We start from the raw sequence: 20,247 nt of genomic DNA, 5'->3' as shown, positions 1-20,247 counted from the left end.
AATCACGCCGGCTCCGCAGACGAAGCAATTAGGCCAGTAATCCCAGTATCGGGGTCCAATCGTGAACCCCGTCTCTCGCACTCTAGCAATGTTGGCAGCGATTCTTTGATCGGAGCCCAACTAGGACCACTTATGCGGAGTACTTACAGCTCCAGTCAGGATGATGCAATGACAAATTCCGGTCGAAGCCAAAGTCCACCGAGAGACAGCGAAAGACAAGAGGGACAACACGGAGGTCGGAGAGGGTATAAATACCTGTGCCATTCCTCCCAAAGGTCCTCATTATTGTCATCATCCATTATCAGTCTATAGTCCAATTATATTCTGCCTCTCGTCCAAAATGCCTATTTCCGGTCACTGTCTCTGCAAAGCTGTCACCTACACGGTCGACATCGCGCAGCCGCTCGCTACGGCTTATGACCACTGCGATGACTGCCAGCGTCAGAGTGGCTCGACTTACTGTATGTCGCATTATTTTTCTTTTACCTTATTCGGAATAAACACTAATGATCGACAGCCCTCGTCGCCATCGTCCCCAAGGACCTTCTGCAGCTGAACGGTCCTACCAAGACCTACACCAGCAATGGCTCTTCCGGCCAGCCCGTCCACCGTGTCTTCTGCGGCGAGTGCGGTTCTCCCATCGCCCATGACCCCGAGGCTGCGCCCCCGATTGTCGCCCTCAAGGCCGGTACTTTTGACACCGAGATCAAGAAGACCTTGGTGCCGGTAAGTCGCCTGTCTTGTTTCTTCAAAGACAATGGTTAATAAAAAAAAAACAGGACACCGAGATCTGGACCGCCAGCAAGTTGCCGTTCTGCTCGGAGCACTTGGCCAACCCGTTCGAGCATATGCCTCAGTAAATGGGATAGCATAGATTGATGTCGGGTGATGAGTGATGTATCGTATGAATAATAATGAACATTATCGGGTATTTCTACCACGGCTCTTTTCTTTTCTTTTTCTTTTTTTTTTTTTTTTTTTTTTTTTTTTTTTTTTTCTCAGGGAAACTACTTGTACATTCCCCTCCCTCTTCTCCATTTCATCCCTCTTCCATACTCCTCCTCTCCTCCCTCCCTCCCACCTGCATTATCGAAGTTGATTCTTTTTTTTTTTTTTTTTTTTTTTTTTTTTTTTTTTCTTTTTTTTCCGTTCGGGTCCCTCTAGTATATAATGCCGGGTCGTATGCAAGCAAGTTTCTACCACAAACCACCAAGACAATGGCAAGAACGCTCAACATAACAGACTCGCGGACGAATGCGCAGTACCAAATCCCCATCCGACACAATACCATTCTCGCGTCCGACCTAAAGAAAACGACCGGTCTTCGAGTCCACGATCCCGGATTACAGAATACTACCGTTGTCGAAACGGGCATCACCGTTTCGTACGCTCTCTTTCCCAGACTATGAGATCTGAATGAGCTAACAGCGAAGACACCATGATACCGGCCTGCTACTGTTCCGCGGATACAAGTTGCAGTATCTCTGGGAAATCGACAGCGACTTTGAGGATATACTGCATCTGCTGGTCTGGGGAGTGTATCCATCGTCTGAGCAGAGGAAAACGCTGAGTCGACAACTGACCACGGCCATGTTGGAGGTGCCAGACGTTGTCTTCCAGACGATTCGAGCTTTACCGTAAGATTCAAGCCAGTTCACGTTGACACTGCTAACAAGACAGAAAAACGACGTCGCCATTGCCGCTTTTGATGGCTGGCCTCAGCGCCTCATTGGCCTCTCGACCAGAAATGATTCCAGCGTCCACGAAGCCTAATCTTTACAGTGATCCCAAGGCAGCAGACGATGCCATTATCTATACTATAGCCACCTACGCCGTCGCGTTTGGGGTCGTGCGATGTCACCGGCATGGTATCGCGTTTACACCTCCTTCCATCGACAATAGCTACCTTGAGAATCTCTTCATTATGGCAGGTCTCGTGGATTCATCTACCGGTCGTCCTGATCCCCTCAAGCTATCCTGCTATCGGCACTTCGGCATCTTCAACTCCGATCACGGCATGGCTCTCTCGGTGTTTTCTGCGCTGGTTACGGCATCTTCACAGACAGACCCGATTTCCTGTCTAATCACCGCTACCGGCGCAGCGTACGGTCCTCTCCATTTTGGGGCAACCGAGTCCGCCAAGCGTGCTCTACGCCATATCGGAACCGTAGACAATGTCCCCTCGTTCATCGAGGAGGTCAAACAGGGCAAGCAGAAGCTGTTCGGGTACGGCCACCGCTCATACAAGGGAATAGATCCACGCGTGCAGCCAACCCAGGGACTTGTCCGCGACCTCAAGCTCGATTCCGCATCAAATCCGCTGCTGAAAATCGCCGAGAGAATCGAGCAGGTTGCATCGGGGGATGAGTGGTTTGCACGGCGTGGATTGTATCCCAACGCGGATTTTTACGGGCATTTCGTGTTTTCCGGGTGGTATGTCCTTCGGATAAGGGGTAGGTGAAAAGGCAGAAAGACCCGACTAATGTTTGCAGTGGCTTCGAGGCAGATATCATCCCGGCAGCCATGTTGGCTCAGCGTGTCGTGGGTATCATGGCCCATTGGCGGGAATATATGCGTAAGTAGTGATCCTGGCTGCTTCGGTGATTTAAGCCTAACGATGGTTGCTTTATATAGTGACAGGGGGGAAATTGTTCCGGCCTTCGCATATCTATACAGGAGAAGAGGAGAGAAAACGGAAGCTTCACCTGTAGTTACTCTTCTTATACTGTGTACACAGTGGATAGCAAGTCAAGATGTCCGAATCAAATGAGAATACTCCTCTGCTTCCCCAATATTCCGTCTTCACTCCGTCCCAGAAACGTCTCCTCATCCTCACTGCGGCTCTAGCATCGAGCTTCTCTCCCTTCTCGGCTAATATCTACTATCCCTCGATCAACTCCATCGCCCGAGATCTCCATGTCTCCAGTTCGCAGATAAACCTCACCATCACCACCTACATGGTATCATCTAGTTGCCCCTGGTCCCCGAGCGCTAGCTAATGAACAGATTTGCCAAGGCCTTGCCCCGGCCTTTATGGGCTCCCTAGCCGACCAAGCCGGTCGTCGCCCAGCTTACCTCCTCTGCTTTATCATCTACATCGCCGGTAACATCGCTCTTGCCCTACAGCACAGCTACCCAGCCTTGCTTATCCTCCGCGCCGTGCAGAGCTGCGGGAGTAGTGGCACCGTAGCGCTAGCATCCGCCGTTGCCGCAGATGTAATAACTTCTGCCGAACGGGGTATGTATATGGGAATTGCGTCGTTGGGAAATATCCTTGCGCCGTCACTGGGGCCAATACTGGGTGGTGTGCTGAGTCAGTATCTGGGATGGCAGGCGGTGTTCTGGTTTTTGGGGGTTATGGCGATGTTGTTTTTTGTGCCACTGGTTGTATTTTTCCCCGAGACTTGTCGGAGGATCGTGAGGGATGGGTCTGTTCAGGCGAGGGGTTGGAACCGGTCGGTTTTCAACTGGTGGAAGGGGCGTGGCCACTCTTTAGGGAATGAGAGTGATGGTGAGCTTCGTCGTCCGAAGATAACATTTCCGAATCCGCTTGGTACGCTGCGCCTTCTATTTCATCGTCCTACCGGTTTTGTGCTTCTGGCAAATGGCATCATCTATGCCAGCTACTATTCCGTCACCGCTGGACTACCGGCACAGTTCCATGAGATGTATGATCTACAAGACCTTGGTATTGGTCTAAGCTTCATTCCAGCTGGATTAGGCTCGCTGTTCAGCGCTACAGTGAACGGAATTCTAGTGGACTGGAACTATCGCCGCATGAGAATGAAGATGGGATTACCAATAACCAGGGACCAGAAGCAAGACCACGGTGAATTCCCAATCGAGCGGACCAGATTGCAAATCGGCTTGCCTATGATGGTATTCCTCCCCCTTCTTCATTAGTAACTATGAATTATATTGATGAAGAGTAGCTCGCAGCAGCAGCAACTGTCGGATCCTACGGCTGGATTCTCTCCCTACACCCACCACTAGCTATCAGTCTAACACTGATCTTCCTCATATCACTTTTTATAACAGCCGCGTACAACGTTCTCAACGTCCTCATCGTCGACCTGTACTATACCACGCCCGCGACAGCCATGGCGGCGAATAACCTGGTGCGGTGCTTTTTGGGCGCTGCAGCGACGGCGGTAGTGCACCCATTGAGTATTCGGTGGGGAATTGGATGGACGTATTCGGCCGTTGGGATGGCGATGGTGCTGGCGATTCCGTTGTTGGGGCTGGTTCATTCAAGGGGATTACAGTGGCGGGTTTGTAGAGAATGAAATAAATTGCCGATGTGCGACATCGGGGGTATATGTCGATTCTCTGGATTAAATAAAGAGCTTTGTGGTGTCCTCTTCTTGAATTGAATTCTAACATTAGCATATAACGATGCTGTCGACTCTTCTTCTTCCTCTGGTGTCTGCCCTCCATGGGCATCTGTACATGCGATATCCGGATAGCCGCTGGATAACCCCCGGCGACACACTTCCTATCGCCGGTATATGCCATCGATTAAATGAGCACCGTATATAAGGCCTAACAGCTAATGCAGAAACAAAACCCATCCCAATCCTCCAAACCACCCTCCCTTGCACAAGCCCATACCTCCTCCTATCCATCGACCCAGACGTCCAGTACGGCACCACTTCCACCATCGTCCTACACTGGCTCCAGTCTCTACGCGCAGACTGCCAAACAGGTCTCTTATACGAAAATCCTAAATCAGAGCAAACGGCAGCGTATATCTCCCCTCAACCACCGGAACGATCGCACCATCGCTATATATTCCTCCTCTTCAAGCAGCCGGATGACTACAAGCTCCCGGAATGCTACCAGCACATCCTCCCAGCTACAAAAGAGGCACGCGTGGGCTTTAATCCAAAAGAGTTCGTCGAAGTACTGGGATTAGGAAGCCCGCTTACCGAGAACTGGTTCTATGTTGAGAACGGGGGCGAGCCGGTGGCTAGTGATGTGGCTCCTACGACGACTTCGCTGAGGGCTGTTTGTACCGGCGCTAGTGCTCGTAACGAGTTGTAGTGATACCACAAAGAAGAAGGGATCCGTGTAATGCTAATTGAAAGAAACAAAGTTTAGTACTGTCAATTTGCAAAAAACGGTTGTGTAACGATGCTGCAAACCCTGTAGATGAGCAGTGAAACATAGCATTCCTCACATGTGCCGAGGTCACTGGCTGATTCAGACGTGCAGCTATATATACCATAGTGGTTTCAGAAATGAGTCTTACTGGTTGGTTCACATACATACAGAACTGGAAGAAACAACATCAACTGAATGAATACAATGACTCTCCCCCGAAGCGTCAAAGTCCGCTCGACTTGCAACGCCTGCCAGCAGGCTAAGATCCGCTGCAGCCATGAGAAACCCTCGTGTCGACGGTGCCAGAAGCACAATATCGACTGTGTCTACAGCGTCTCGAGGCGGTTGGGAAGACCGGCAAAGAAGAGGGACCCGGATGATAGGAGGAGGAAGCCGAAGAAGGAAGTTGAGGAAACGCAGGGTATTATCCATTATAGACGGAAGAAAAGAGAAGAGCTGACAGTCTTGTCAGATATCGACTTCACCGATAGCTGGCTACAAGACTTCATCACGGATCTCCCAGATACTGGAATCTTGGATACCGTGACCGACACTAGTGCGTTGGACTCGATAGCAACGTCTACCAGTCTCCCCGATCCAGATCCCCACACCATCCCCTACTACGATCCGGTCCTTCTCCAGTCTAGTCCAGACACACTCGATATGGACATGGCCCTCTTGCCCATGGACATGGACACCTCGACTTCCCCAGCAGACACACTCCCTTCGCTTCCGACACCCGTCTCACCACCCATTGACACCAGCCCTAACCATAACCATAATGGTAATGCAAACCTTCACTTCCGCCAACCCCAACCACCTCCGTCAGCACACGGACCCATGCCCCGAAGACCCTACGACGAATACCAATTCCCCGACCCGTCATCCACATCCTCCCTCCCAACATCCCTGGACATCAATGCCAATATTGATCCCTATACCTGTCAATGCCAGTGCCACGAGCACACACTCCGCGAAATCATCCGCGTAAACATGACCCTCTGTGCTGCATCCCGTATAGCCCCCGCCGGAACTATTGACGCAATCCTAACGTCTCAACGGGGACTGCAGAATCTCGCCGAGACGATAATGCAGTGCTCAATTTGTGCGGGAACCCGACTGACGCTGCTCACGATTGTCATGGTTACCATTGATAGTTTGATTTCGGCGATGGAGGTTATTACGGCTTCTTCGGCTGGTTCTCCTGGAGCGGGGACTGGAGCGGCGGAGGAGGTGTTTGGGAGGTATCCTTCCCCAAAGGGGGTTGGAAGTGGGAGTGCCAGTGGCACAAATGCTGGCGGGGGTGGGGGAGGTACCTTTCTCAAGTCTCAGATTGAGGCGTGTCCGTTGTTGGTTGGGAGCTTTCGTGTACCGCAAGAGGAGAAGTACACGTTTGTCAAACAAGTTCTGCAGACCAGGCTTGGGGGGTTGTTAACGACTATTCGTCGGATTCGGTTCTGTACGCAAGAGATGCTGGCTGGGACTGCGGCACGAGGACGGTTGATGATGATGATGGAGACGGATCGAAGGTTGCAAATGGTTATGATGAGGATGAGGATGCTAGGTCGATAGTCCGGTAGTTAGAGAATCAATGATCTGTCTATTCATGGCTGAATACCGTTGCTACGATAGTTAGGCCAAGTGATGGTGGTATCAAGCTCTGGTTATCATTAACGAGCGTCATATTAGGTACAAGTATCAAAAAGAATCAAAACACCAGCTTTTCAGTAAACAATACTACCCAACGCCCAGTATCAAATCAAATCAAAGTCGTGTATCTGGTAAACCAGTGGAACCCGTCCTGAATGTGCCCAGCGCGATCAATTGCCATCCTGCATAGGCTGGCCTTGAACGCAGTCTAGGCTGCGGTCGTAGTCACGCCCCCCCTCGATACCAGTTTGACCCGTGGAAGCCTCACCACCAGCAGAAGCCTGTCCAGCAGTAGTTTCACCGGCGGAAGCGGAGGCCTGACCAGCAGAGGCCTGGTCATTAGCGCCCTCAGCGGAAGCGTTCTTATCAGCGGGAGGAGCCAACGATCCTAAGCCAGTCGCGAAGATTAGCATAAGGCATCCCTGTGAGACGGAAAGCGCCAAACAAACCAATCCACTGTCCCCAACTAATCACCTTGCCCTCGATTGCCTTGTGAAACTCCTTCTTGGTGACTTTATTCGGGCGTGTAAATTTGAGCGGCGTCAGGTTCAGGGAAATAATGGTGAAGACGTAGCGATGGGTTGCCTCATTAGCAGGAGGATCAGGCACGAGATACGTGTTGCTGCCGTGGGTGGTCACGAAATTCCAGGAGGTGGCAGTGAGACGGGGAGTGTTGGTGCCGACCTGTTTCTCGACATCATTGGCAGTAACGTTCCTGCGAGCAGGCGGGATGTTGTAGAAGATGCCATGGTTCATGTGGTCGGGGTACGTAGCGTCAAGATCCTCACAGAGCAGAGCGTAGGATTTGACATTGGCCGGGTTGGCATCCGTCCAGGAAAGATGGGGCAAACGGCCTCCATCGTCCGCATCGGTGGTGTGCTTCTTACGCAGGATGGAACCAGGGGGGCCAACATCGTCGGCGTAAAGTTTGATGTGGCTCTCGATACCTCGGAACGCAGGGCTCAGAAGGATCTGCTTGCCGTCGTTGTTGCAGACAAAGGAGGTCACTTTGCCAATCACTCGCCGGCCGCCTCTGTAAACCCGGTCCCTGGTTCGCTCCGAAGGCTGCTGCTGCTGCTGCTGGTCGGCCATGGTAGCGAGAGGGGAGTTGTGGAGTCGAGTAAACGAGTAGAACGATAACGAGATGAGCGAGATAAACGAGAATGCGGGAGGATATGGTATGAAAAGAATAGCAAGGCGAGTGTGGAGAGGAGGGGAGAGAAAGAGAACGGAGGGTGGTGATAGCTGGAGGAGAAGGAGGTCAAGCGGCGACGAAACGGGAAGGAGCGAGGGCTGTTTACTGCGCAGGAAGGAGCAGGAAGAGCGCCATTCCTACTCTGACAAGAGTGGAAGTCGCAGCCTAGAGACATCGCGGCATCACAGTGAATGCAAATCGAGTTCAATTCGCGGAGCTTGACGCTTTTCAACCGTTATCTACGGCGTCGTCCTCAAGCAGCCCTCCATAGGCTGCTGCCCGGGGGTTCTTTGTCTTCATTGCGTCAGTTTCTGCCTGCTCTTTGAGCATGTCTCTGTCGAACGTCTTTGTAGTGTGTCCTGTAATCACTGTTTCTGGTGATGCTCGTTCCAGAGTGAAGTCCATGTCTTGCCCTGATCTGATCTGATCTGATCTGATCTTGATAAGATAACACTGTTCACGTGACCTTCCGCCCCGTTCCGCTGCTGATTCAGCATGCCGTGACCCTCCGCAAACGAACGGACGCATCTCCTCCTCTTTCTTTCTTTTTCCTCGATTGGAGCGAAGGAAAGAGACCATAATTCAATATGGCCATTGCCTCCGATTCCACCTCGGCCAATCGCCCCCCCAAATACCCCGGCGAAGACACTACGCCCACTAGCCAGCGGGAGATCCGCGGATGGTATGCGTATGGCATTGCGGCCGAGGTCTTTGCGGTCTGTGGTGTGGGTATGGCAATTCCTTTTGCTTTTTATTTTGCAATCTATTGGCAACGCTAACAATGCGACCGGGATTTTCCAGGCTCGTTTTTACCCCTGACCCTGGAACAATTGGCTCGTGAACGTGGCACGCTCCAGTCTAGCCATCTGCCATGCGTTGGCCCCGGATCGCCCGCCGAATCCACAAATGGAACAGCACCCGCATTTCGACGTGCGGAAGGGGAAGAACAATGCCTGGTAGGGGTGCTGGGATTTGAGATTAATACCGCCAGTTTCGCCATGTATACCTTTTCGCTGGCGGTGTTGGTACAGGCGTTGACGTTGGTTTCGTTCAGCGCTTTGGCGGATTACGGTGGGTGTTGTACTTGCTGCCAGGCTTGCGATTGCGAATGAAGTCGCGCTGACTTGCCAGAAAACAACCGAAAAACACTCCTCGTCGCATTCGGATTGATCGGATCGGTGGCCAGCATGCTTTTTATCTTTGTCGCGCCACCGGTGTTCGTGCTCGGGGCATTGTTGATTATGGTCGGCGTGACGTGTTTGGGATCATCGTTTGTCGTGCTCAATTCCTTCCTCCCGGTGTTGGTCGCCAACGACCCGTCGATTCAAGAAGAGTATAAGGACCGTGGCGAGGAGCTTCCGCACTTGAACCCCAACGGAGAGTCGGTTGGTCCACCGCCGTATGAAGAGGAAATTGATTTTGAGCAAGGGACACCCGACCTGGGAAAGAAGGCCCAGTCGACATCGCCAGAATTGCAGCTGTCTACGCGCATCTCGTCCAAGGGTGTTGGGATAGGGTACTGTGCGGCGGTATTTGTACAGATTCTGAGTATCTTACTGTTGGTTACGTTGTCCAAAACTTCCGTGTCCAAGACATCTGGAACTCTTCCGATGAGATTGGTGCTCCTGCTGGTAGGCATCTGGTGGGGTTCGTTCACCATGGTCAGTCGTCGATGGCTGCGCAATCGGCCGGGACCTCCGTTGGACGTAGCGGGAGGACAGAGCCGATGGCGCGCCTGGCTGCGTCTGATGGGCTTTGCATGGCGATCGTTGTGGAAGACGATCAAAGTGGCCGTGCGCCTGCGCGAGGTCATTGTGTTTCTGGTGGCATGGTTCCTGTTGTCAGACGCGATAGCGACAGTCTCGGGTACCGCGATTCTGTTCGCACGGACGGAACTGAAGATGAGCACGACATCTGTGGGTCTGCTATCCATCACGGTGACGCTGTCCGGCATGGCAGGAGCGTTCCTGTGGCCGGTAATCTCGCGACGGTTCCAACTTAAATCCAACCACACGATCATGCTGTGCATTGGACTGTTTGAAATCATTCCGCTGTACGGCATGTTGGCGTATATTCCGCTGTTCAAACGTTGGGGCGTGATCGGCCTGCAGCAACCTTGGGAAATCTTCCCCTTGGCGTTTGTGCATGGTGTGGTATCAGGAGGTCTGTCCTCGTACTGCCGGTCATTTTTCGGACTGTTGATCCCGCCAGGCAGTGAGGCGGCATTTTATGCTTTGTACGCGGCTACGGACAAGGGCAGTTCGTTTATCGGGCCCGCGATCGTGGGAATGCTTATCGATGCGACCGGGCAGGTCCGTTCGGGGTTCTTCTTCATCGCCGTGTTGATCCTGTGTCCGATCCCATTGGTTTGGATGGTGAATGTGGACAAGGGCCGACGAGAGGGCGTCGCCATGGCAGAGACATTAAACCACGAACGCGGTGGCGCTGGTGAAGATGACGAGGAAGCCGAGGGGTTATTGCGAATGCATCATAGCGATTCATGAGTTAGATTAAAGGAAGGCCCGTATATATTCCGGAATAGATAGATGTTCTAGCCATGCCCATTCATTTCCTTAACGTTTCTGCATAATTGTATTGATCTCCTGAACCAATGTTGAATGTGCTCCACGATATATACATTGCTGCACTCTATACAGAGTACCGTACACCTCTCAGGCCCCAACGGTCCATTTTTTTTTTTTTTTTTCGACTATTGGGATTTAGACTTTGCTGTACGAGAACGATGCGAAAACGAAACAACCCGAGACTGGTAAGAGTAATAGAAGAGTCAAGCAGCCAAGAGTCAAGAGAGTTACGATGATGTCCTCGACTCAAGTTCCAGTCATAGACCTGGTCAGTCTCTCCGTTTCAGCCTGCATAAAGACACTTCAACTAAACCGACAATCCCGATGCTGATATTGGTGTCAAACGAGTCAGAGAGTACAACTATACATAGTAATAATGCTGGAACATGTTCTTGTAGAGATCCGATATAGGAAAATGTCCGGTATTGAGTATGTATGTACTGTAAGTAATGTACTGTCACGCTTACACGTGGGGAAGTAACACGTGTCTATATGCGGTTAGCGGACCCACTAGGTATGGGGTTCTGCAGGAGTTAGAGTTTATTTATAGTTGCGGTATTTTATGGTATTAAAATCGTATGGAATTGGAATATATCAATGTAGTGTAAATAGTGAGCAGAGACTGCTTGCAATAGATCGATGTTTGAATTCCACAAAATATCAATGCAATATTGAGTACTAGTTAAGTGAATAAAGTCGATAGTATATTACGGTCCGCTCGGTGCAGCCCCCGCGTTGATCGGTATTTCGGGTGCCTTGGCAGCGCCATCGAACTCGAGTTTGGTCTCCATAATTAAGGCAATATTACCAATATCTATTCCTAACACATAATACATGATCGTAGGGCCGCGAGTATACAGTACAGTCAAGGGTATAACAGAACGAAACAAAGAAACACCAGGGAAAAAGAGAGAGAGACAAGAAAGAAAAAAAGGTCACCCCTTTCGCATCCGCCCCAACTCCCGACTCCCCATTACCGTATTCGGATTCAATTCCTCCTCACTGCTGCTAGCCGCTGGTGCAGCCGCAACTCGTCCATTCCCTAGTACCACCGTGCGCACTCCATACGCCTCGATATCCCTGCCACCAGGCCAGAGATGCTGCACGTCCTCGTGTTCCAGCTTGGACTGCTGGTACGGCGTGTTATTCCCTATGGTGCTCGACAGCGGGTACGAGCCTGGGTTGCGGCTATAGTTGCGGGAGCCCATCGAGGATTCGCGGAAGAATCGGATTAGGGGGCGTAACGCCGTGAGGGAGCCGGCGGTGATGCCCAGGCCAGCTTCGATGTTGGACCAGATGGAGATGTTGGTGGTTTTGTAGAGGAATTGCATGTCGGCGTAGTGTTGGATGTAGGGAATGCGAACGATGACGGCGGCACTTGCTCTGTATCACACCCATATATTAGCTTGTTCCAAGAAAAAAAAAAAAAAAAAAAAAAAAAAAAAAAAAAAAACAACGGGCGCAAAGGGGAACGAACATGCAGCCCAGACTCAAAATCCCGATCACCGCGATTTTATCCCGCTGCGACATGCGCAAGTTCCAGATCATGAATGCCGGAAGGATACCAATGGCGAAGTCGGTAATGGCCGCGCCGACACTATACAGATATGCGATATCAATGAGCACCCAAGTATCAATGCATTTGCCAAAGTCCTGATCCATGCGGTTCCAAAAGTGGTTGACGGGCGTGCACTGGAAGATGGTGAAGAAGAAGAAGAGCATTCCAACAAGCATGTTGAGCGCCATGGCGGCATAGAGAATGGCAATATGGATGCGATTGACCGTGATGCGGAGTAGCGACAGGATAATCGAGGTTTTGGCGATAATGCATGTAACTATGTAGAAGACTTGGCCCAACCACCAGCACTGTTTTGTAAATTCGTGTACATTAGTCCGAGTACGTTGGAGGGAGGGAGAGAGAGAGAGAGAGAGAGAGGGAGAGAGAATTGGAGGCCATACAAATAACGCCTTGTGAAAGGAATCATAATGGAGGAGGAAATATTCGAGTCGCTTGCCCATGCCGTATTTCGCACCCAACAAGCCGCATATTGCAAACCCGGTATTCATAATCTGTCGGGGTGGTCAATATAACACAATTTCGTCAAGGAGGATGCTGCAGAACCCACCATAGCAATCACCATCAAAGTGTCATCCCAGCCAAAGGCCCGGACCACACGCAATCGCACAAAACATCGTGTTAGCACCGTCGTCAGCGAAATGCCGAAGAAGACGGCGGTGACAATGGTGATAACCTCGCTACGGCCGCTGACCATGGTGCATACTGAGAGTCAGAAACAAACACCAGCGAAGTGAGGCGGGCAGGAGCGGGATTAAAAGAAGGCACAATGCAGGAGAGAAAACACGAAACGAACAGAGTTTGACGGCCCCATTAGCAAAGCTTCTGCCTCTTGCCTAATTCGGGTGATTGACCTCTTACTATTGTCTCAGCGACTAGTCTTTCCCCGGTCTGGGTCTAGCGTTTTCGTACTCTATTTTCTTGACCGGCATAGTCTGGGCAATGATTGTTCGATCTAATTAACTAACTAACTATTGGTCTGTGCTTATTAAGTCCCATCGTCTCGGTATTGACTTTTACAACCGTTCCGACCAGAGTTTTGTCTTTTGTATATACTTTTTTGTACCATTTATTGGTCTCCTTTCTTACAACTCTGTGCTATGGTTGACTTCATGCTTCCTCTCCATCTTGTGGCGCTTCCTTCTCATCCCCCCCCCCGGACCACGTCGCCTCTCGCATGAATGGACTCCGCCGACGAATCTCCGGTCCCTTGAGCACCAGTACTACAGGCACCAACGACAGCGCAATCCCAATAAATCCCAGCAACGTACTGGCCCATCCGTATCCCAAATTCGAGAATAATTGCGGCGACGCCAAAGGTAAAAACGCACCGAAACTATTCCGTCCCAACGACGCAGCCGACAGCGCCGAGGCGGCGTATTTTTCATACGCATCGGTCAGGTAGTTGACCACGGCCATGTAGATGGAGTAGATGCCCAGTCCCGTGCATGCCACACCACAGGTGGGCACGATCCAGTGGACGTGTGGGAAACTCGACCACCCGTACCAGAACAGGCCGCCCGCGAAGAGCAGACTGCCGGGCACGGAGGTGTACAGTCGTGCTTCGGGGATGGGTTTGCCAGGGGTTGCCTTGTTCCGTTTCGCGGAGCGCATGTATATCCAGTCTGAGCCGGGGTTGATGACGAGACCGATCAGGGCGCCGACGGAGATGGCTAGCTGGACGGTGCCGGTTTGAAGGGTGTTCATGTTGTAGTTGTGGGTGAATGTTTGGACGACGCTGGAGAAGAACAGGAAGAGGATTCCCCAGGCGAACGCGATCCAGAGGGTGAAGAAGGCGACAACGGGTTCGGTCAGAAGCATGCGCGTCGGTCGCTCGAAGGACACTTGCAGTTTCTCCCACATACGCGTGGAGCTGATTTCAACTTCCGCGTAGACAGGACGACCGGTCTCCTTTCGGATCTTCTTCGCGCGTCGCTCTAGGATCACGTCTGGACGGGTTTCGCGCAGGATGAGCCAGAAGATCGGAAGCAAGCCCGTGTTGTAGATGATCTGCACGTAGAAGATCCATCGCCACGACGCGTCCTTGTGGATGGCCTGGATGGCGGACCCGATGAACGGACCCAAGGCAATTCCAATCACACTCGTGAACCCGAACAGCGACATGGGCAAGCTACGCGCCTTATCGCCCAACCAGACATCACTGATACTGCCACCAACGATGTTGATGGACACGGACGATGCGCCGCCGCCAAAGAACCGCGTCACGACCAATGTCGCAAAGTTCGGCGCAAACGCAGACGGAAACAGCGAGATGATCAAGATGACATACGAGACAAAATACCCCGGCATGCGACCCGACGATTCCGTCAAGGGCACGAAGATGAGCGGCCAGAACGCCGCGCCCATGTTCCAGGACGTGGTGGCCCAGGCCAAGTTGGGGAAGGGCTCATTCTGGACGTTGAATTTCTCTGCCATATAATCGTTTCCAGCGCCGTAGGATCCGGCCGGTAAACCGGTGAGGACGGAACTACGGAATCATTAGTCGCTGCGGTCTCTTGTCGAGTTCTGTAGAGGCGTACATGAAGCAGATGGTGATGGTCAAGAGCCATTTGTAGGAGAAACTCCAGTTGAACGGGTTATCGGGGTCATTGGGACCATTCCAACGGTGTACTTCGACATCGGCACTGTTGCGAATGGATTCTTTACCTTGGTCGGAAAAGAAGCGCGACCATATCCTGGATGGTCAGTGTCATTCTGTCAAAGTATATATCATGCTGATCCCGGGAGGCTTACCGGCCAAAAAAGGAGGGCTTTTGTTGCTGCTCACCGTCCATGATGCTTCTACTAAACGACAATACTACTGTAAAGGAGCGGAAAAAGAAAAAAAAAATCTCCCACAAAAGACGAGAACCGTCAAGTATTTGCCCGAGACGTCATTCTTCGGAAATTTCTATGGAAAATCTTCGGGATACCGAAGTCGGATGACACCACTATCGGAGAAACCTGGAGTATAATTGCCGAATATGCATACATAGTCGAGTATTACTGAGCAGAGTATGTATGTATCATTGACTCTGTATTAATGTGAACTGACCTGGAGAAGATACGGAGTATGCACATAGGCCAGGGTCTCCAAGTCCAGTACGTCATTTAGGGCTGGTTACTCGATCCGGATGCAATTGACCAGTATTAACCGGCAATTGGTGGACGCCGACTTGGCAGACTGTCATAGAGTCCTTGTTCCTTGCTATTCTACTGTTCTGCTATTGGTCAATTCCCCTGTTTCTTTCAATATCTAAGTATATTACTGACTAAGCATGACATCATCGCCTAAAACAGGACTCGGCACCCAGAATGTTGACATCAGAGTCTCTCCCTCGGCAGCATATAAGGAACTCAATTCCTGGCCAATTCCACTATCAGATCACAGCCCTCTCTTCTATACAATACTATATCCTCTATACCCTACTACCCTCTATTACTACACTACTATCTCTTCTATCTCTCCACAAGCAACCATGCCTATCCCAGTCCCCGCCGCCGAAAGCCTTCACGACCTCTTCAGCCTTAAGGGCAAGACCGTCGTGGTCACTGGTGCCTCTGGTCCCCGTGGTATGGGCGTTGAGGCCGCCCGTGGCTGTGCTGAGTTCGGTGCCAATATCGCCCTTACCTACGCCTCCCGTCCCGAAGGTGGCGAGAAGAACGCCAAGGAGCTCGCCGACAAATTCGGTGTCAAGGCCAAGGCCTACAAGTGCAACATTGGCGACTGGGACAGCGTGAACAACCTCGTGCAGACCGTCATTTCCGAATTTGGCCAGATCGATGCCTTCATCGCCAATGCTGGAAAGACCGCCGACAGCGGTGTTCTCGACGGCTCCGTCCAGGCCTGGGAGGAGGTCATCCAGACTGACTTGAACGGTACCTTCCACTGCGCAAAGGCTGTCGGTGCGCACTTCAAGCAGCGCGGCAAGGGCAGCTTCGTCATTACCTCCAGCATGTCCGGTCATATCGCCAACTTCCCTCAGGAACAGACCTCGTACAACGTCGCCAAGGCCGGTTGCATCCACATGGCGCGCTCGTTGGCCAACGAATGGCGCGACTTTGCTCGTGTCAACAGCATCTCGCCCGGGTATATCGACACTGGTCTCTCCGACTTCGTGCCCCAGGATATCCAGGACCTGTGGTTGTCACTGATCCCCATGGGGCGGAACGGAAACGCCAAGGAGCTCAAGGGTGCCTACGTGTATCTGGTCAGTGATGCCAGTACCTACATGACCGGAAACGACTTGAAGCTTGACGGAGGATACACCGTGCGGTGATCTTTGGTTCTTGTTTGCATTGTGTCAATATCTCTCCTGTATAAATAGCTAGTCTCGGATGTCATGAATCACGAAATTTTCCTTGTCACCGGCGCCTTTTCAATGTAGACCCCAGACCAGTACCAGTCTTCTCTCCCTCCAGACTTTTCTGCCTTCAACTCTCCCACATGCCAGTCCTGCGAATTGCTCGATGCCGACACCGACACGTTATCCACGACCTTCTTCAACGGCTGCGCTCCATTCGACGCCCACAATCCCACCGTCTGCTTGTCAAAGTCGATATCGTACGCAAAGTTGTGCCATGTTCCGGGCTGCAATTTCGTCGACCATTGCGACTTGCCGTCTGCCATCCACTGCAGGGTGTTGCCGGTGTATTTGAGTTCGGTGAAGTGGCTCTATCCTCATGCATTAGTACGAAGTCATACTTTGACGAAAAAGAACAGAAATACCTCGAAGAATGCAATCTGATGCTCAACATCCCCCTGTGGCGCGTTCTTTTTCCTTGTCTGCAGCGAAAAGTGGTATATCAACCGTCCACTACCAAGATCTTCTGTCGTCTGCGGGATCAGTTCAGACCGGAGCATCGGTTGGCCGTTCCACGAGGAGGATTGATCCTGTCCACGATCATTAGTTCAATTCTTGAATGCACGCCGAAAGGACGTACAATGCTGATTTTCATTCCCTTCCCATCATCCGAAGCGGGATTCTTGAAATCCGTCGATAGTCCCAGATACCGGCTCGTCTTGCCGTCGCCGTGGATGTACCATTGATACGGTTTGATTTGGTTGGACCAGGACCCTATACGTGGACATCAGTTATGCTCATGTTCGTGGATGGACTGGGTCGTACATTGGTCAAAGTGGTCGACGGTGGTCGATGCGTCGATGCGGCCGTTCCAGACGATTTCGCCACATTGCGCGAGCACGGGGAGGGTAAGGAGAAAAAGCTTCATCTTGTTGCTTGGTCTTCGTTTTGGGTTTGTCGATGATTGGAGGTTAGTATTTATACTGCGGTGTTTGAGGAGATGCTTGTGTTCTATATGAAACTCGGCAAATTAAAACCATTTCTTTGATACGCAGCATCACTCCCAAACCCCATGTAGATTGTTGTTCGATATACAACCAATATATCCATTACTGGGCCAATCGCTTTCTTTCATCTGTGTTACATGCTCCGGAATGAATTGCTGATCTCTTTTCTAGACAACTACAGAGTACATAACAAACCACCTAAAACGGACACAATATAAAGCGAATTTCTTTCATTCGAATCTCATATAGATCGTTATTCATTATATACGCTCATTGCACTCATGTTTATACACTGGGTCATGTTATTTACTCCGCCTTCCAAAGTCCACGGAACACGTTGCTGGGGTCAATCTCCGCCTTCAACTCCCGCAACTTGTCCAATCCATCTCCAAAGCTCTCATTAACCTTGTCTCCCGGCGCCGCAAAGCTAGCATAGCTCGCCTCCATGGCCTGACCAGTGTTCTGGATCCGGTTAGCAAGGCCATTGACCCATCCGGAAGCGTCTGCCATTCGCGCAAGCTCGTCGTACGCGTTGACGAAAAGCTGGGCGTGCGGCTCACGCAGGCCGAACGAGGCGGAGGAGTTGGTCTGTGCGGAGCGGCCGTAATTCAGGAGGCCGGTGACGGTATAGGAGGCTCCTGCCTCGCTCAGGGACTGTTGGAGGATGTCGATGACTTCTGGGGTCATTCGGGTGATGGAGACGCCGCGGGTGGCCGTGTGAGCGGACAGGGGAATGTCCTTGGTTGTCAGGCCCTGGAGAGCATTGAGGGTGGCTTCTTACGTCAGTATTTCTGGGGTTAATCGACGAATTGATTGAAGGGAGTACTCACTCTGCTCGACAGTGTCCAGCTGAACCTCTGCAAGACCACGCACCATGTTCAGCCACTCCTGGCCCTCTTCGACATCTCCCACCCAGCCGACAATCACATTAACCACCTGCTGAGACAGTTCGAGCTGAAGGCCGAGCTCCTCGGGAACGCCCGCTTCGAGCAGACGCTGCAAGCCCAGCAATGCCTTGGCGGATTCGCCCTGCTTGTACTGGACCTGGCCACCCAGCATCGTGGGCACGGCGTACGTCTGCACAGTCGACTCGACAACAATTCCAAGACTTCCACCAGCTCCGCGAATACCCCAGAGAAGATCATCGTTGGCGCCAGCGTCGACAACGTTTCCATCCGCCGTCACCACCTTGGCAGACACGATGTTATCCGCACCAAAACCGGCGTAGCTGTTCAGTGGGCCATAGCCACCAGACAGCGCCCAGCCCGTCCAGCCAATACAGCCAGCTGTGCTACTCGCCGTGACAAGGTCGTGGGTATCGAGGAATCCGACCAGGTTGCGGGTGAACGTGCCACCGCCGACATTAATGGTCTTCAGGTCGTGGGAGAGAGAGTCAACGAGTCCATCTCCCGCATGTCCAGCATGACGCTATCAGCGACGCAGAACTGGCCGAAGAAAGCGTGGCCAATTGCACGCACGGCCAGCGGCACGCCCAGTTGCGTACTGGCGCGGACAATCGCCTGCACCTGGGCGACGGTCGTCGGGCGACAGATAGCTTGAGGGCGGGCGGTGATTTGCTTGTTGTAGACGCTGCGGAGTGTCTCATAGTTAGGCGAGGAGGGGGTGTAGACCTTCAGAGCCTGGTCGAGATGGCGCAGATGCTGGACGATTTCGCTTCCGGCTGCGCAGTCGACAGTTGGGTCAAATGGGGGCCTGAAGGTTGCGGAAGCCAGTTCCAGCGCTCAGGCACTGGTCGACGGGCTTGTTCAGGCTTTGCGCCACAACGGGAGAGAGAATCGAGGCCATGGTTGCTGAGTGTTTGTATGCTATGTGGTTGAGTTGGTACGCCTTTGAGATCGAGGGCTCGATGTTGTCCTTTATAACTTTCTAGAGGGTACTGGAAAGTATCGCTTATCGACTTGTGTACGACAACTCACGAAATGATCATCAAGAGTGCGGGGGACTAGCACATCACAATCAGGGCCCAGCTGAAAATGCAAACCATTGCTATCATATTTGGAGACAAAGGCGCCATTATTGTCCGACATTTGCTGCATTCAGCTATCAGCTGCATTATTACATCAATTTCAGCCAGTCACAATCTGCGATAACATACGGAGTATAGAGGGAATCGTGAGTCGAAAGCAAGTCTGGACACAACACGTGGATACTAGCCGAGCACATAGCCATCGAGATCTTTGTCCACCTCCACTTTTACGTACACAGGCCAAGCTGCTTCGAAACCGGAATGACCTTCGGAGCGGGGCAGTAGTCCCCACAGAATGGCGCCGACGCCTCTTCAGCCCATTCCAAGTTTAGTCCCGGCTGAAAAACCAGGCAATGGCTCGCTCTGGATAAGTTGCTGGAACTTTTGGAGTACGTCGGCCAGCGGTCGTTTTGGTTTGGCCTCGACTTGCCGGATGAAGCCGGTCAACCATGCCCGGGAGGTCTCGGGGTCTCCTGGGAGCCATCGTTGACCGGGTCGAATGCAAGGAGTCATGGCGATTGTTGTTATTTGTGGAAAGGCAATGATTAAGGTGTATAGTAGGATTAGAGCCAGAGATATATCATTCTTGCATCATGTGCAGCCAAGGCAGGCCCGTACATGACATCTATACTAAATTCAACACTCAGATCGTCTGAACTTGCTGTCACGATCTCACTGTTCTCGGACCCAGTATGAGTCGGGCCAGTGGTCGCTCCGCATGCGATGCACCCGGGACAACAAATATCACACAACATATAGAATACTTGTATACTCTGTAGTAAAAAGAATACAGCCTCCCTCACTCGCTACGCTCGTTCGTTCGGCAAAAACAAAAACATG

General features: G+C 51.8%; 12 protein-coding genes across 12 annotated transcripts; 7 read left to right on the top strand and 5 right to left on the bottom strand.

Moving 5' to 3' along the window:
* On the top strand, positions 1-1,358 carry ASPGLDRAFT_1447631 (GFA family protein). Its single transcript, XM_022541829.1, has 4 exons — positions 1-461; positions 518-726; positions 780-928; positions 1,243-1,358. Exons 1-3 carry the CDS (start codon positions 341-343, stop codon positions 858-860), a joined length of 411 nt encoding a protein of 136 aa, XP_022401204.1. The 5' UTR covers positions 1-340; the 3' UTR covers positions 861-928; positions 1,243-1,358.
* ASPGLDRAFT_125724 (putative citrate synthase) lies at positions 1,218-2,583 on the top strand (the record flags this gene model as incomplete). Its single annotated transcript, XM_022540585.1, has 4 exons — positions 1,218-1,384; positions 1,434-1,637; positions 1,681-2,433; positions 2,493-2,583. The coding sequence occupies 4 exons, from the start codon at positions 1,218-1,220 to the stop codon at positions 2,581-2,583; spliced, it is 1,215 nt and encodes a 404-aa protein (XP_022401203.1).
* Positions 2,584-2,753: 170 nt separating this feature from the next.
* On the top strand, positions 2,754-4,286 carry ASPGLDRAFT_125877 (putative MFS efflux transporter; the record flags this gene model as incomplete). Its single annotated transcript, XM_022540599.1, has 3 exons — positions 2,754-2,960; positions 3,007-3,879; positions 3,933-4,286. 3 exons carry the CDS (start codon positions 2,754-2,756, stop codon positions 4,284-4,286), a joined length of 1,434 nt encoding a protein of 477 aa, XP_022401202.1.
* Positions 4,287-4,427: 141 nt separating this feature from the next.
* On the top strand, positions 4,428-5,206 carry ASPGLDRAFT_46398 (YbhB/YbcL family Raf kinase inhibitor-like protein). The gene is made up of 2 exons (XM_022546441.1): positions 4,428-4,504; positions 4,559-5,206. Exons 1-2 carry the CDS (start codon positions 4,450-4,452, stop codon positions 5,041-5,043), a joined length of 540 nt encoding a protein of 179 aa, XP_022401201.1. The 5' UTR covers positions 4,428-4,449; the 3' UTR covers positions 5,044-5,206.
* A 101-nt stretch (positions 5,207-5,307) lies between these two features.
* ASPGLDRAFT_35006 (Zn(II)2Cys6 transcription factor domain-containing protein) lies at positions 5,308-6,675 on the top strand (the record flags this gene model as incomplete). Its single annotated transcript, XM_022544496.1, has 2 exons — positions 5,308-5,524; positions 5,576-6,675. 2 exons carry the CDS (start codon positions 5,308-5,310, stop codon positions 6,673-6,675), a joined length of 1,317 nt encoding a protein of 438 aa, XP_022401200.1.
* ASPGLDRAFT_1448320 (YbhB/YbcL family Raf kinase inhibitor-like protein) lies at positions 6,512-8,010 on the bottom strand. The gene is made up of 2 exons (XM_022541830.1): positions 7,203-8,010; positions 6,512-7,141 (listed from the first exon to the last, which is right to left on the bottom strand). Exons 1-2 carry the CDS (start codon positions 7,843-7,845, stop codon positions 6,924-6,926), a joined length of 861 nt encoding a protein of 286 aa, XP_022401199.1. The 5' UTR covers positions 7,846-8,010; the 3' UTR covers positions 6,512-6,923.
* Positions 8,011-8,440: 430 nt separating this feature from the next.
* Positions 8,441-10,512, top strand: ASPGLDRAFT_46392 (MFS transporter). The gene is made up of 3 exons (XM_022546440.1): positions 8,441-8,677; positions 8,750-9,019; positions 9,080-10,512. The coding sequence occupies exons 1-3, from the start codon at positions 8,536-8,538 to the stop codon at positions 10,450-10,452; spliced, it is 1,785 nt and encodes a 594-aa protein (XP_022401198.1). The 5' UTR covers positions 8,441-8,535; the 3' UTR covers positions 10,453-10,512.
* Positions 10,513-11,468: 956 nt separating this feature from the next.
* Positions 11,469-12,806, bottom strand: ASPGLDRAFT_125786 (putative integral membrane protein; the record flags this gene model as incomplete). Its single annotated transcript, XM_022540589.1, has 4 exons — positions 11,469-11,916; positions 12,011-12,399; positions 12,493-12,603; positions 12,660-12,806. The coding sequence occupies 4 exons, from the start codon at positions 12,804-12,806 to the stop codon at positions 11,469-11,471; spliced, it is 1,095 nt and encodes a 364-aa protein (XP_022401197.1).
* Positions 12,807-13,219: 413 nt separating this feature from the next.
* On the bottom strand, positions 13,220-14,904 carry ASPGLDRAFT_25200 (putative MFS multidrug transporter; the record flags this gene model as incomplete). Its single annotated transcript, XM_022543457.1, has 3 exons — positions 13,220-14,597; positions 14,650-14,805; positions 14,864-14,904. 3 exons carry the CDS (start codon positions 14,902-14,904, stop codon positions 13,220-13,222), a joined length of 1,575 nt encoding a protein of 524 aa, XP_022401196.1.
* A 595-nt stretch (positions 14,905-15,499) lies between these two features.
* Positions 15,500-16,482, top strand: ASPGLDRAFT_170226 (SDR family oxidoreductase). Its single transcript, XM_022542708.1, has one exon. The coding sequence runs from the start codon at positions 15,589-15,591 to the stop codon at positions 16,387-16,389; it is 801 nt and encodes a 266-aa protein (XP_022401195.1). The 5' UTR covers positions 15,500-15,588; the 3' UTR covers positions 16,390-16,482.
* ASPGLDRAFT_125325 (glycoside hydrolase family 131 protein) lies at positions 16,458-17,341 on the bottom strand (the record flags this gene model as incomplete). The annotated part of the gene is made up of 4 exons (XM_022540551.1): positions 16,458-16,784; positions 16,839-17,003; positions 17,054-17,187; positions 17,239-17,341. The coding sequence occupies 4 exons, from the start codon at positions 17,339-17,341 to the stop codon at positions 16,458-16,460; spliced, it is 729 nt and encodes a 242-aa protein (XP_022401194.1).
* Positions 17,342-17,726: 385 nt separating this feature from the next.
* On the bottom strand, positions 17,727-19,226 carry ASPGLDRAFT_25197 (FAD-binding oxidoreductase; the record flags this gene model as incomplete). The annotated part of the gene is made up of 4 exons (XM_022543456.1): positions 17,727-18,193; positions 18,251-18,848; positions 18,899-19,133; positions 19,171-19,226. The coding sequence occupies 4 exons, from the start codon at positions 19,224-19,226 to the stop codon at positions 17,727-17,729; spliced, it is 1,356 nt and encodes a 451-aa protein (XP_022401193.1).
* Between the last annotated feature and the right edge of the window lie 1,021 nt (positions 19,227-20,247).

The sequence above is a fragment of the Aspergillus glaucus genome (genome assembly GCF_001890805.1).
Source record: "Aspergillus glaucus CBS 516.65 unplaced genomic scaffold ASPGLscaffold_9, whole genome shotgun sequence".
Classification (NCBI taxonomy): Eukaryota; Fungi; Ascomycota; class Eurotiomycetes; order Eurotiales; family Aspergillaceae; genus Aspergillus; species Aspergillus glaucus.
This window is presented reverse-complemented; position numbering and strand designations above follow the sequence as displayed.